Source organism: Aspergillus uvarum (assembly GCF_003184745.1).
Source record: "Aspergillus uvarum CBS 121591 unplaced genomic scaffold BO82scaffold_47, whole genome shotgun sequence".
NCBI lineage: Eukaryota > Fungi > Ascomycota > Eurotiomycetes > Eurotiales > Aspergillaceae > Aspergillus > Aspergillus uvarum.
The window spans coordinates 134,247-147,528 of NW_020291344.1; the positions used below are offsets into that span (position 1 = coordinate 134,247).

Sequence of the window (13,282 nt, forward strand, 5' to 3'; positions counted from 1 at the left end):
GACGTTTAGTCTTAATATAATCGGTTCATAGAGGGATTTGATCCTTGCTTCGCACATGTCAGACGTAGGGCGCAGGGCGTGTAACCTGGAACTGACAAGCGTGCCACTTCCATTTGATTGGCTGGGTATATAGGTCTAGTATCCATTATGGATGCTAGGTGGATGGATGAAATGAATCATGGATCTCATGTTTACCTACCTTGACGGGTTTGGCTCGGGATTGTCACTCGCGGGATTGCTTGCTTATCGGGGGCAAGGGAAACCGAGTCGAGACGAGTCTATTGACATGTGATTCTCTCGGAATTGGACGCCGGGCCTTTTCGAGGGGATTTTTCCCCCTCTAATGCAGTCGAACTGGCCTTCATGCATCAGTCGCCGCTACTTAACCTCTGACACAGCCACGTGCTATTTCACCGTGGCCTGATAAAATCAGTAGACCCAAGGACAACCGCAAGCGAATTCCAACGCTTTCCCGCCCGTCTGCGCCAGACATACGCAGACGCTCTCGCCTTTCGCCCTAACCCCCTCTCCAGTCACTGTCGATGGTCAAAGACGGCAGTTGGCCGTCGAAAATGGCAGTCATGGATGATCAAGCATCGTTGCATGACACAATGGTGTATCCTCAGGCGTTTACCATCCTTTTTCCCGTCATTCCAGCATCCCTCCGACGGCGACTCCCTAGCTTGTACTCTACTATTCAGCGATCGGTCAGCTCAGGTGCCGCGCCAAACTTCAAGACGAATACGACTGGCGAGCACTCGAGCTCCATGCACTCGCGTATGCCGTCGTCCTCCATTCCGGAATTAGAGTGCTACAAGACCCTGCCTGGCCCATTCACCGGCGACCTTTTCCCGCGGCCTGCGACAGCGGATAGTTCGAGCAATGAGCGAGACTCTTGCGTGTCTTCTGTCTCGGGAAAGGCTCCAGACATGAGTGAGATTACTGCCTTTGAAGAGGGTAGATATGGTGATGCATTCGGCGCATCGTCATCCTCGAGGTACGAAGCGGAGTCCGGACTGCGATGGAATAGAGTAATACCTGGTTTGTAATGACAACACCTATCCCCTCTATAATAAATCTGAAATTTTCCGAATTATGCCCTTGTCCTCCGACTGCAGAACGCTGAGTTCTCCGTGGAAGATGATCTGGGAATCCTGTTGTGCCAGAACTGACTCACTTCTACTATTAGCGCTGAGCCTTCTCCGAAACGCTGGATATGAAGCGCAACAGCCCCGGTGCGACGGTCCCCTAGCCCGCTCCTTGTATATTACTGCCCTGGGGTATCTATTAGATGCTCTGCCAGCGGAACTGACTCACGACGAGATCGCAACCATCCGGCATAACCTGCCATCAAGTCTCCAGTCATCCACATTGGCACCGGGCGATGCAAGCCAGCCGGCAACAGGGCTTATGAGTTCTGACACAAAATCAGACATATATAATCAGTCTAATAAGTCTGGAAGGTCACTCCTGCATCGCTTGCTGGCGTACGTTATTATTCAATTCTTTGTCCTTGTGCGATACGTCGTCCCGTACCTGAAGCTACTCCTTGCGCGGGTCTATCAGTACGAGCGCTCTCATCGGGTCACCGAACGTGTCATTTCAACGACGCTGGACACGGTAGATAGCTGGGGCAAACGATGCATGAGCTTTGGGTCTACCATCCTAGGTCTCTACGAGGGAAGGGTGCGCTCGACGGTGATTAACATTACAGACTGGTGGGTGGAAGGTATCGCGGGGGGTATCTATGAGGGCGTGGGAGAGGGTATGACGGTTCTGGGGCTGATCCAACCCCATACAAAACTTGAGAGGGCCTCGATTCAAGCACTGAAGAGGGGAATGTGACATGACATCTTATGACATGAGCTTTGCAGGCGGCTGTCTATGATTGCGGTGCACTTTTCTATTTACGTTATTGGAGCACTCACTACAAGCGTTAAGATTGCATGCAAGTATAGAGATAGACTATTTGACTATTTGACTATCTGACTATTTAACTATGTGACTATTTGACAATAAGCCAAGATTGTGCTTAGTACATACGTAAGTTACTGTACGTGATGTACATACCTGGCTATATCCTTATCTGCCTGAGGCTTGAGATGGCGGGACCGATGAGGCAGGCGGGGTGGAGATAACGGGGATAAGGCGAGATCAACACTTCCAGTTGACATCGAGCCCGCCCCTAAAGAATGGAAAGCCAGACGAGACGGACTTCCGCCCCAACCATAAACAGTACATCATGTCGACAACCCGTTTACCCAGCATTCCATCCCTTAGAAAACAGCAGCTTCTTTTGGAATTGTCAGTCAGTCCATAATAAAATCTAATCGTCCGAGCTTCGGCTAATGGCACCAGTGCAAGCTTGCAACATGCAGCCCCTCCGGGCACCTACGTGAGCCTCAGTCCCGGTGATCCAACGCTCTGGTCTGGTGTCATATTTGTTCGCGCTGGTAAGAAATCTCCACGAGTTTGGCAGGCCAACTGAAGCTCCATAGCAGCTAACAATCATGTTTGCTACTCGTCCGTTGAAGGTCCCTATGCCTCCGCTGTCCTCCGTTTCCAGATCCGTTTTCCTGACTCCTATCCCGACATGCCGCCCATGGTCAACTTCGCGACCGACGTCTTTCACCCCCTGGTCGTGCCCCTGACCACCTACACCTTCAGCACAGGTGCTTCGAACGAAGATCCCGTCAGCGCCACCGACGATGAGCGGCTACCCCCCGGCGGATTTAGTTTACGACACGGATTCCCGCACTGGTTTGGTCGGGCCAAACGAGGCGGGTTCAACCCGTCAACAGCTCCATCCATCAAAGCCGTGAGCGTGCGCAACTCAACCATCAGCACCAATACAGGCGGAGGAAGGAGACCTGATACGCCGACTAGCAAAGAACCCATACTCGACCAAGACCAGACGACCCCCACCTCGCCCACGACGGAAGAGACCGACCCCACTTCTCCGATAGTAGACCGACGTTTCTCGGAACCGAGGAAAACCGTCCCGGTAGCAGTCCTTTTCGACTATATTCGCTCGACATTCGACGATACGACGGTTCTGGATTCCTTACCGTTGGAGGCGGCCGCGAACCCGAGCGCGTGGCATGCGTGGAAGGCACACCAGAGGGGCAACGATGGCGCTACGGTTACCTCATCGGGCGGGATGAAGAAGGCTGGAAGTCCGCAAGCCAGAGCCCCTGGGGACTGGCATTGGGATGGGATATGGGTGAGACGGGTGCAGAGTGAGATTGAGGCTAGTATTTCGGATTCAACCCTGTATGGGGCTACGCGCGGAGGGGCGGATGAGACGGTATGTTATCTATTTTCGTTTCCTCTCTTCAGCGAGAAACTGTTGCTGACATGGACTTGCCATAGATTCGATTCACCCGCCTGGACAGGGCTACGCTCGCATCGGTGAAAGAGAAAATCAACCCACGAACGGAGGAGATGCATCAATAAAGCCTACGAGCTAGGTGCTTCAATATACCCATTGTACTACCACCAATCAGTTGATCTGAGATATACCTGCTCTCATACCTAATTATTCATGAGCTCGAGATTTCATCATGACTGTCGTTTTGAGTCGCTGTTCGCACCTTCCCATTCGGTGCACAGCAGCTAGCAACTTACCCTCCCAGTACCTTCAATTTCAGAACACCAGAACTTAGCATCCCAATCACCAGCTTCTTGTATGTCCTACCTATGCGAATTTTATCACAGCTACAAAAAAGCCCTGTGGCAATTGTCGTCCAGCACCTCTCAAAAGTCAACCCACAGCAACATCCGAACCATTCACCGCAAACCCACCGACATAAGCCTTCCTGACACTTACAATGCGCACCACCCTCAATGAGAAGCGAACATTTCCCCCGTCCAACTACAAGACAACGATCATCGTCTGTCTCCTCATCCTCGTCCCCATCGTCACAATCTGTTGCATCTTCGCCCTGGCTGTCGCCTGCTCTGAGTACTGCAGCTCCCGCAGCAAGCGTCGGTCCGTGAGAGCTGGTGGGGGCGGGCGAGGGGGAGGCAGAAAAGATAGGACCGCACGCATCTTCTTTCGGGCGCCGCAGAACTCGCGCGATGGCGGCCCAGTACCATGAGCCGAGAACTTTTGGTTTCGATTTCTCCTCGCGCGGAGAGAGAGAGAGAAAGAGTCTGAAAACAGGCTTGTGCTGAAGGGGATGGGAGCTTGTAGCCGGGACTCATCGGTTCTACGGTTAAATTATGGTGCCTGATGCTCGTTTGGTTGGGGATGTGGGCTTCAAGGAGTTTTGGATGATGTGATCAAGTGAGAGGAAGCAGAAGAGCGCGGAAGTCGGTTGTGGATTGTCAACTCGTCTCCCATGACACGATGCGACACGGTTGTTTGACGCCCGGATTTGCTGGAGTGCTGCAGTCAACGTGGCCGTAGTCAAAGTGGATGCTGGCAAAAGACTGGCTTGGTTCACTAATCTCTCCCCGGCCTCACAATTGAAGAGTCTCTTTTGATGATCAAGTGTAACTAAGGCTGTTATGCATACAGAATGAGATTGCGGAAGCATATCCATGGGATGACGCAGTGTCACCAGTGCGACCCTTTCACTATATCGGGTATTCTCAGATACTGGTATTCTCCTTCTCATTGCCTACCTGTCCCCCAAGCCCAGCCTCAAGCTGATCCTGTCCTTCTACGAAGTTCTCCAACCACGGCGCATCATCAGGCACGGCCGTCTTGTCCCAGAGTGGCTCCCCGTCCTCATCGAAATCCGCCCACTGGAAAAAGCTACACCCTTTCTTGCCCGGGGCATACCCCACATAGCACATCCACATATACCGGCCCCGGGTCTCGCGTCTGCGCTGCACGCACCGCAGAATCGTAGGGACACCACACCGGCACCGGGGCGTGTACCGCGGGTGCAAGGAGTCGCGGTACCACCGATACGTGACATTGATGCGCCGATTCCCCGCCAGTGAATGCGGCGAGATGGTCTGCGCCGGCACAATGGCGTGCTTCCATTCCTCCTGCATCTCCGCGTGCATGACCAGCAGCGAGTTGTGCGGGAGGTGAATAGAGATTTGCCCCTGAGCGTTTGCCCGGGCTGCTGCTGCTGCTGCTGCTGGTGACGATGTAGTCGGTGATTTGCGAGAGTTGTTGTTGTGTTCCGAAGGAATCGGGACCTTGGTCGGAGTGGAAGTCTTATCCGCTGCTGTATGCGCCAAGATCCGTCCTTCGGAAGGATCTCCCGGCGCCTCCGGGTCTTCAGCAGCAGCAGCAGCAGCAGCAGCGTCGTCGTCGTTGTCGTCGGTGGGAACGATTCTTCGGACGCGAAACTCCCGCTCCACGCCGAGACTCAGGCTTCCGATCACGGCCCGCGGGCCGAGATAGGTCAGTTCATCCGAGTGGTATCCGACCGCCTCCATGGGCCCATCGTAGCAATTCACAAACGCCGCGTTGGGCATCCACTCGTTCGGGGATTGATACTTCAGCTTCCGGCCGCCCGGGTAGACGGTGCGGATGCGGTGCTGGATCTCAGCGTTGACGGCCTGCTGGACCTTACCGGAGACGGCGCGCAGGTGCGGGGTGGTCTGCCGGACGGTGGCCCGGTAGGTGCCACCGTAGGTGTACTCGGCGGTGTGCTGGCGGTGTTGCTCGGGGGTGGCGACGTAGATGCTGGCGGAGTGGGGGCTCTGGACGGTGCGGTCGAAGAGCTGGAAGCGGTAGCGCGAGAAGTGCTTCGATTCGTCGAGGAGCTCGAGCAGGAGCGCGTTGGCCTGCGCTGCGGGCAGGAAGTTGTGGATGATGGTGCAGGGCGTGTGTGCCGCGATGTCCTCCGGGGAGTATAGATGCAGTGTCTTGCCTTTGCGGGTCAGTGAGCGCTTCTGGTCTTGCAGGTGGGATATCCGCATGTGGGCGTTCAAGGAGGTCTGGATGGCGGGGGTGACGCCGGCCGTCGATCGCTTCTTGGGAGGGTACAGAGAGGCTTGCGCCTGGATGGTGGTGGTTGCTGTCTCTACGCAGCCGCCACTGGAAAGGAGAATCTCCATCAATGCGTCGAGAGCCATGTTCGGGAAGAGAGAGGCCAGGCGCGCCAGTTTCATGTCGGTCGAGTCCTCGTCCGAGCAGGTGGGCGTCGGTGGACTCCGGGCCCGTTTTCGGGAGAGATACCGATCCATGGTGGATACTTGACTTGTGAACTCAACTATTCAGACTATTACAACATAAAAACGGATTGTATAGTTGTAGGACGCAAAGGGAGTGAACGATTGCAAAGCGATGGGCGGACATGGATGTCCTATCACCACGTGACTGCTCTCAATATGGCCAATGAGCAGGCGTGCTCCTTGCGATAAGAACCATACTCGAGCAACTTGGAACTGGAAGGCAGTAACCATCGACATGGATGGGCGTCGCTCGATCTCTGCTTGCTACACAGCATCTGGAGATGCTACTTGATCAAGCCCCGCAGCCACAGTTATGATACTCTCAATATCATCTCTTTGAAACACCGTCTATGTCTATCCCAACTCTATACACCCGGTTCCCCAACGCCAGCGATCTATACGAGCCAAAACTCCAAGAGACATGAACCAACCCATCAAGACCACTGACTCTCTCCCAAATAGACTCGGCCCGAGCGATGAAACCGGCTCAAGCCATTCCCAAACCTCATCCCCTCGAGCACCTCCACCACCGCCGAGAGCGCCACCTGCGTCCAGCCGGGGTACTCCCCATCCGCGGGGTTGGAGTCGCGCCTCCTCCGATCCGGGAAATTCTCCTCCACCATGATGACCGGACAACTGCCGTAAGACAACTCCCCGGATCCCTTCTCACTGCCGTCCTCCGCCGAGCTCTCCCCGGCCTCCTCGTCTGTGTCCTTCTCCTGCGTCGTCGTCATGATCCTCTCCAAAGCCCGCAGCACCCCCTCATCCACCACCAAACACACCCGCAACCGCGCCGGCAGCTCCATCAGCGGCAGCGCCAGGTCCGCGCGCTTCCAGTCGTGGAACGCGCGGCGGACGGCGCCGATCTCCGCTCCCGCTCCTGCGAATCGCGTCTCGTCGCTGAAGACCTTGCAGGCGTAGCTCGTCTCGAGCAGGTGCCGCTGCTTGGGCGTGCCGGGGAGCCGGCGCGGGATGGCCGCCTGGACCTCGTGGGACAGGGCGCGCAGGAACACCGGGAGGAGTCGGTCCGCGCGGGCGCTGTAGGCCGTGCGGTAGACGACGGGGCCCCAGGTGAGGACCAGGAAGTCGCGTTCCGGGCTCGGGGGCAGCGAGCGGATGCCCGGCTGGGCGCCGATGTTGTAGATCTCTGTGGTGAGGAAGTCGGCGGCTGGGGTTGGGGATGATGCGTCATTGGGGGGTTGGTCGTTGGTGGTGTCATCGGTCCAGGCTGAGGGCATGGTGATGGCTTCTGAGGTCAATGTGTGATTGTGATTCAGTGAGTGTAGGTGGAACAGGGACAGAGGAGCGGAGGGGAGACAACGAAGATTTGACAAATTCCGAACCGTTGATCACAGTTTGGGCTACATCAAAGTTTAATTCTGGCCCTGATGGCGTCACTGTGACATCCATAATATTCTGGATGCATGGGAAGTGCGGTTGGCATCCTTGCAAGGGGTGAGAGGGGGTATAATTGGGTCTAGATGAATCTCAAATCCCCGGTTGTTTCGATATACTTCAGGTCCAAGCATCGACAGGGTCTGGCGTGCATGTGCCAGGTTATAAACGAGGAGAAGATCGTCGGACTGCCGAACCTCGGCTCTTCTCCATCGCTTTTTCCCCTCCCCGCACTAGCTAGACTCGCGCCGCTTTTGGCTCCGTGAGCGGCACGCACGGCGAGTACAACAGGACTCGGACTTGGCCTCATCTTCCCCCGCACCACATTATCATCCTTCTCTCATCTTCCTCCGAGAATCCTCCTTTTGCATCAACGCCATCCCACCCCCTTCCTCTATCTCCGCTCCTCCCCGCCATGACCGCTCGTCCTTAATTCCTCCAATCACCTCGCCGCACCGAGACCACCGGATCTAGTCCCCCATCCCACAAACAACAACCACAACAATGCTTCACTTCCGCACCGAAGGCTTCAACGGCTGCGCAGTCAAATACTCTCCCTTCTTTGACAACCGGCTCGCGGTCGCCGCCTCGGCCAACTACGGCCTAGTGGGCAATGGACGACTGTTCATTCTCGAATTGACCCCCCATGGTATAGTCCCCGTCAAACAGTACGTACAGACCACACCCTCCGCCCATCAACCCTCTCATCTCCAACTAACCCCACCGAAAAAACAAACAAAAGCTTCACTACGCAAGACTCCCTCTACGACCTCGCGTGGTCCGAGATCCACGAGCACCAAGTCCTGACCGCCAGCGGCGACGGGAGCATCAAGCTGTTCGACACGAGCCTGACCGACTTCCCCGTGCAGCAGTGGAAGGAGCACAAGCGCGAGGTGTTCAGCGTGCACTGGAACCTGGTGGCCAAAGACCGGTTCAGCTCGAGCAGCTGGGACGGCACGGTGCGGGTGTGGTCGCCGCACCGGCCGCACTCGCTGCTGACCCTGCCCACGCACAGCTGCACCTACGCCGCCAGCTTCGCGCCGCACTCGCCCGACCTGCTCGCCTGCGTCACCTCGGACTCGTACCTGCGGCTCTACGACCTGCGCACCCCGGCCTCCGCCTCCAATCATCTCACCTTACAGATTCCGATCCACGCCGGAGCAGCAGGGGCAGGGATCGTCGCGCCGCAGCCGGGGGCGCCGCCGCCCATCATGATGGCCAGTGGTGGTGGCTCCGCCGCCCCCGCCGAGGCCCTCACCCTGGATTGGAACAAGTATCGGCCCTCGACGCTGGCGACCGCCGGCGTGGATCGCACCATCCGGACCTTCGATATCCGGGCCCCGCACCAGGGCCCGCAGTCCGTCATGCTGGGCCACGACTACGCCGTCCGCAAAGTCGCTTGGTCGCCGCATCTGTCCAACGTCCTGCTCAGCGCCAGTTATGATATGACCTGCCGCGCCTGGTCGGATCAGTCCCCCGCCGGCGTCGTCGGCGATGTCGACGTGATGCGGGCCGGGCCCGGCGGGCCCAACATGGGAGTCGAATTGGGGCGGATGGGCCAGCATACGGAATTCGTCACGGGGGTGGATTGGTGTCTGTTCGGGAGTGAGGGGTGGTGTGCCAGTGTTGGGTGGGATGAGAGTCTCTATGTTTGGGACGTACGGGCTGTCATGGGGGGTTGATTCCGGTTTGGTCGTGAGCAAGCCTCTTTTTCGTCTGACTGACTCTCCTTCTTCTATATTATGGATATATGATCTTAGACTGCATGATACCAACGTTTTTTTTGTCACCTTCTGATTATGTACTTTTTCATTGCTTGATTTTTTTGTTCATTGTACTTCATTTCCCAGTCTTTCCATCTTGTCTACCGTATTTCAGTTCCAACCCTCTCTATCATGGATCCGAGGCACGCAGCCCTATATCCGACTCCAATTTTGAGCTTTCCGACAAAGAGGAAAAACCCGGGTATATAAACTACATCCTAGTACGTAGCAGCCCGTACTAAACAGCACCTAAGTGTGATGACATCGAGGACAAATCGAAAGAAAAAAAACTCCCCGCCAACAAGAGAAAGAAAAAAAAATCAGAACCTCTATTTGGCCAACCGCGCCTCGACCTTCTTCCGCTCGGCGTCGCGCACGGCCGCGATCTCCTCGCGACTGGCATCGAACGCCACATGCACTTGGTTAAAGGGGTTGTCCTCGCTCTTCTCGAACTCCTTGCGACACAGCTCGATGCGCTGCTGCCGGCGCAGGCCGGGGTTCTCCGCCTCGATCTCGGGCAGCCGGCGGGCCTCGTACGCCGCGTAGGCCGCCTTGTACCGCCGCTCCGGGTGGCGGTCCACCTTGCCGGCGTCCTTGCCCGTCAGGGAGAGGGCGTCCAGCGCGTTGTCGATGCCCGACGCGTTCAGCGCCGAGGCCTTGCTGCCGCCGGCCGGCTCGTCCAGCTGCGACAGGTCCAGCCCCCGCGTCTTCTTCACGGCCTGCTTGGCGCCGCTGCCCTTGGGCTTCGAGGGCTGCGAGGCTTCCTCGGCGGCGAGGAGGGCGTCGCGCTCCGCCTTCTTGCGGGCGGCTTCGGCTTTCTTGGCTTCGGCGTCGTCCCTGCGGGTTGGCAATATTTCAGAATTAGATGGGTTGCTGGAAAGAAACGGAAGCGGGAGGGGTGAAGATGAGTGAGACGAGGGGAGGACTAGGGGAAAACGCACTTCTTAGCGCTGCCCTTCGCTCCCTTCTGCCATTGCTTGTCATCTTCGGCGGCGCGCTTGGCGTCCTCGGCAGCCTTCTTGCCGGCGGCGGCTTCGGCTTTCTGTTGGTTTCGTTGTTAGTGTTGAGTTCTCTAGAGGTAGAGTGCTTCCGGAAGTATCGAGAGAAAAAGGGGGGTGGTGTGGGTGGAAATTCAGCATGGTTCCCGGCGAGAGGGAGGGGGCGGGGTAACAAAATTAGGTGTATATCTTAGGAAGTGCAAAACATACGCGAGCCTGGCCAGCCGCCTTCTTGGAGTTCTCGCCGGCTCCGCCTTTCTTTCCGCCCATGTTTGGTGATCGGTGCTTGGGGATATGTAGGTGGATTGATTGGGAGTGAGGCGCAGAAAGATGTAGCAACCAAGGGAAGAATGTAAGGAAGGAAGAGAGGAGAGGAAAGAAAGGGAAGATGGAGATGGATACAGATGGAAAGCGGGCGGGCGGTGCCTCGAAAGAAGAGATGACGAAGGGAGGCAGTCGTCCTATCGCGGCACTTCTTGGGCCGGGCGGTGGAGTCCCCATGACTAACCACTCCCGGAGCCACGGACGGTTTGGCATGTTTGTTTGTTTTCCATTTCAGTTTCTTTTCTTCTCTACTCCGTACTAACTCACCTAATAGTGGCTGATGGTGAGGGTTTACCAATGGTCGTCGTCTCGCAGCTCAGCGTGGTTGCAGGAGGCCGGGCAGAGCAAGGCGTATGCGCACAGAATCAAACCTATCGATATCCGTTTCGTTTCAGAATAGAGACCAGCACATAAGAAGAAGGTTATTACTGATATTAGACCAAGGAATATACTGTGGATATTATGTATACATGGAAGCAAACAAGGTTGCCCTTGCCTCATGGCGTAGCCTTGACCGGCATTCGATGCTCAGTCGTGTTGGGCCATGCGTCGACGCCATCAAGCAATGCAAGTGCCATGCCTCCGTTCTGATGCATCTGGAGATGGCAATGCATCAGGAATGGCCCCGGGTTGACCACCTGATATCTCAGGGCTAACCAGGTCGGGCCCGCCGTCGCGGGTGGAGAGAAGAACGTGTCTCGCATCTGAGGCGTGTCCAGGTTGAAGTTCTGCGGGATATACTGCATGGCCTCGGCTACGGACGAGTAGGTGAACGTCTCTTGCCCCGAGCCAATGACGAAATACTTGTTGGAATGCTTGTGGATGGGGTGATTTGGCTGTCCAGCAGTCGTGATGTTGATGATGAGGTCTACCCAGGTGTTATTCAGCGTGGATAGTGTATACTGCGCGGGGATCGAGCTGCGGTTGTAAAGCACCGGGAAAAGCCCCTCATTCGATGACGCGTAACTGGCATTGTGCATCTTCCAGGTGTACGAGGCGTTGTACGGGACGATGTCGATGATATAGGTGTGGTCAACGTCCGCAGCCGGCGCTACCACGGGGAAAGGAACCACCTGGGTCTCGTTCAGAAACACCGTCCTAGCCGTGGCATTGCTCCCGACTTCGGTGATGGAAGGCTGAGAGACCTGGCTGGAGCCGCTGGAGGTATTTGAGCCCTGCTTCTCGTAGGACATGATAGCCGTGCCGTTGATCGCCTGAGTTGCGTAGTTGTTGGCGATACGGACAGCATAGTCAGCAGCGGGCTGGTCCAGCTTGACCAGAACCGAGTATCGTGCTCCGATAGGAACGGTGACAGCGTCGACCAGCATGGGCTCAACATAGCGGCCGTCCACCGCATAAACATACATGGGATGCTCGTCGATAGAGAACACTAGGGAGGTGACACCTCCCATACTGATCAGGTCATAGCTCTGGTAGCCTGTGCCCACGCTGAGAATTTCGGTAGGACCCTCGCTGGCCGTACAGCCTTTATAATAGCCATCTGGCAGCTTGCTGGTATCGATCGGATATGCCGGGCCAAAGAGAACCTCGGCAGGAATGCATCTAGTCCAAATTAGCCGCTGCACGTAAATCTCTGCTTCGTTGCCCGAGAACCGTACCCCATATCAGTCAAAGTCGCATTTCCCAGAATCTCCTTTTGAGCAGCCGTCGTGATCGCATTGATATGCTCCTGCGGGGGGCAGAACACGGAACCTTTGCCGTTGACCAGAACGGCACTGGTGCAGATGCTTTCCACGCCCGATATCTTCTCTAGCTGTAGGATGTCCGTCGAATCAAAGTGCTTCCAATCAGAGAGCAGGATGGGCTGCGTGTTCTGTTCCGCATCCAGCATTGCCTGCAATTCGTCCAAATCATTGGTGATCAAATCGAACGGTCTCTCCACCGACTCCGCGGGCTCGATATAGATTGAGCCGTACAGCCCGTCGTCCAGCAGAGCTCGGGAGTGAGAGTGATAGATATAGGTGCCATAGTCGTTGGCCGTCCAGGTGTACAGATACTGTTCGCCAGGCTGGATGAGTTCCTGGGTCAACCCTGGAACACCGTCCGACCATGGCGTGCCCCTTTGCTCGATACCTGTGGAAGTATCCACGAGTTAATGTTTACTCCCGATTGCACGAGACTGTACTAACCATGGAAATGAACAGTCGTCGCCATAGGCATCGAGTTGTTCACCAGAAACTCCACGTCGTCACCCTGCTTCAATTGCAGATGGGGACCAGGGAATTGCCCATTACTGAGAATAGTTTTGCGCACGAATCCAGCGACCTCATGATCCTCGTAAGTTAGATCGATCTGAAACTGAACAACGCGAGCAGACGCCCACTGGGCCAAGCCAGGAATCACTGACAACAAGGCCAGCTTGCTGGGAGAGAACTTCATGGCGAAGAACAAGAGAAGAGAGATACCACAAAGACACCGGGCAGACAAGCAGCAAAACCAAGAGTGCGATGGGGTAAGGGAAGGGGAATATTATAAAAAGTATGAGAGTAAACGCCCTGCGAATAACCTCAAGCCGGAGGCAACGATTGCTTCTTCGCCGTTCTTCTTTGTGGAATTCTGCGCAACAAGACATTCCAGCTTTATAGATGCCATATTCGCGATGCACAGCGGCCGCCCGCCCACCGTGCATCTTGGACTAAA

General features: G+C 56.0%; 6 protein-coding genes across 6 annotated transcripts; 3 read left to right on the forward strand and 3 right to left on the reverse strand.

Moving 5' to 3' along the window:
• Positions 1-354: 354 nt before the first annotated feature.
• On the forward strand, positions 355-1,845 carry BO82DRAFT_340584 (uncharacterized protein; the record flags this gene model as incomplete). The annotated part of the gene is made up of 2 exons (XM_025633518.1): positions 355-1,041; positions 1,190-1,845. The coding sequence occupies exons 1-2, from the start codon at positions 543-545 to the stop codon at positions 1,843-1,845; spliced, it is 1,155 nt and encodes a 384-aa protein (XP_025489538.1). The 5' UTR covers positions 355-542.
• Positions 1,846-2,242: 397 nt separating this feature from the next.
• BO82DRAFT_289018 (putative ubiquitin-conjugating enzyme) lies at positions 2,243-3,456 on the forward strand (the record flags this gene model as incomplete). The annotated part of the gene is made up of 4 exons (XM_025631632.1): positions 2,243-2,304; positions 2,359-2,453; positions 2,535-3,307; positions 3,373-3,456. 4 exons carry the CDS (start codon positions 2,243-2,245, stop codon positions 3,454-3,456), a joined length of 1,014 nt encoding a protein of 337 aa, XP_025489539.1.
• Positions 3,457-4,596: 1,140 nt separating this feature from the next.
• Positions 4,597-7,639, reverse strand: BO82DRAFT_385207 (putative CUE domain protein; the record flags this gene model as incomplete). The annotated part of the gene is made up of 2 exons (XM_025638161.1): positions 6,706-7,639; positions 4,597-6,166 (listed from the first exon to the last, which is right to left on the reverse strand). The coding sequence occupies exons 1-2, from the start codon at positions 7,377-7,379 to the stop codon at positions 4,597-4,599; spliced, it is 2,244 nt and encodes a 747-aa protein (XP_025489540.1). The 5' UTR covers positions 7,380-7,639.
• Positions 7,640-7,847: 208 nt separating this feature from the next.
• On the forward strand, positions 7,848-9,461 carry pex7 (putative peroxisome biosynthesis protein (Peroxine-7)). Its single transcript, XM_025635744.1, has 2 exons — positions 7,848-8,204; positions 8,279-9,461. Exons 1-2 carry the CDS (start codon positions 8,041-8,043, stop codon positions 9,216-9,218), a joined length of 1,104 nt encoding a protein of 367 aa, XP_025489541.1. The 5' UTR covers positions 7,848-8,040; the 3' UTR covers positions 9,219-9,461.
• A 33-nt stretch (positions 9,462-9,494) lies between these two features.
• Positions 9,495-10,712, reverse strand: BO82DRAFT_356510 (DUF1014 domain protein). The gene is made up of 3 exons (XM_025635745.1): positions 10,508-10,712; positions 10,241-10,341; positions 9,495-10,136 (listed from the first exon to the last, which is right to left on the reverse strand). The coding sequence occupies exons 1-3, from the start codon at positions 10,565-10,567 to the stop codon at positions 9,629-9,631; spliced, it is 669 nt and encodes a 222-aa protein (XP_025489542.1). The 5' UTR covers positions 10,568-10,712; the 3' UTR covers positions 9,495-9,628.
• Positions 10,713-11,118: 406 nt separating this feature from the next.
• Positions 11,119-13,021, reverse strand: BO82DRAFT_340604 (multicopper oxidase; the record flags this gene model as incomplete). The annotated part of the gene is made up of 3 exons (XM_025633519.1): positions 11,119-12,184; positions 12,241-12,715; positions 12,772-13,021. The coding sequence occupies 3 exons, from the start codon at positions 13,019-13,021 to the stop codon at positions 11,119-11,121; spliced, it is 1,791 nt and encodes a 596-aa protein (XP_025489543.1).
• Positions 13,022-13,282: the final 261 nt, after the last annotated feature.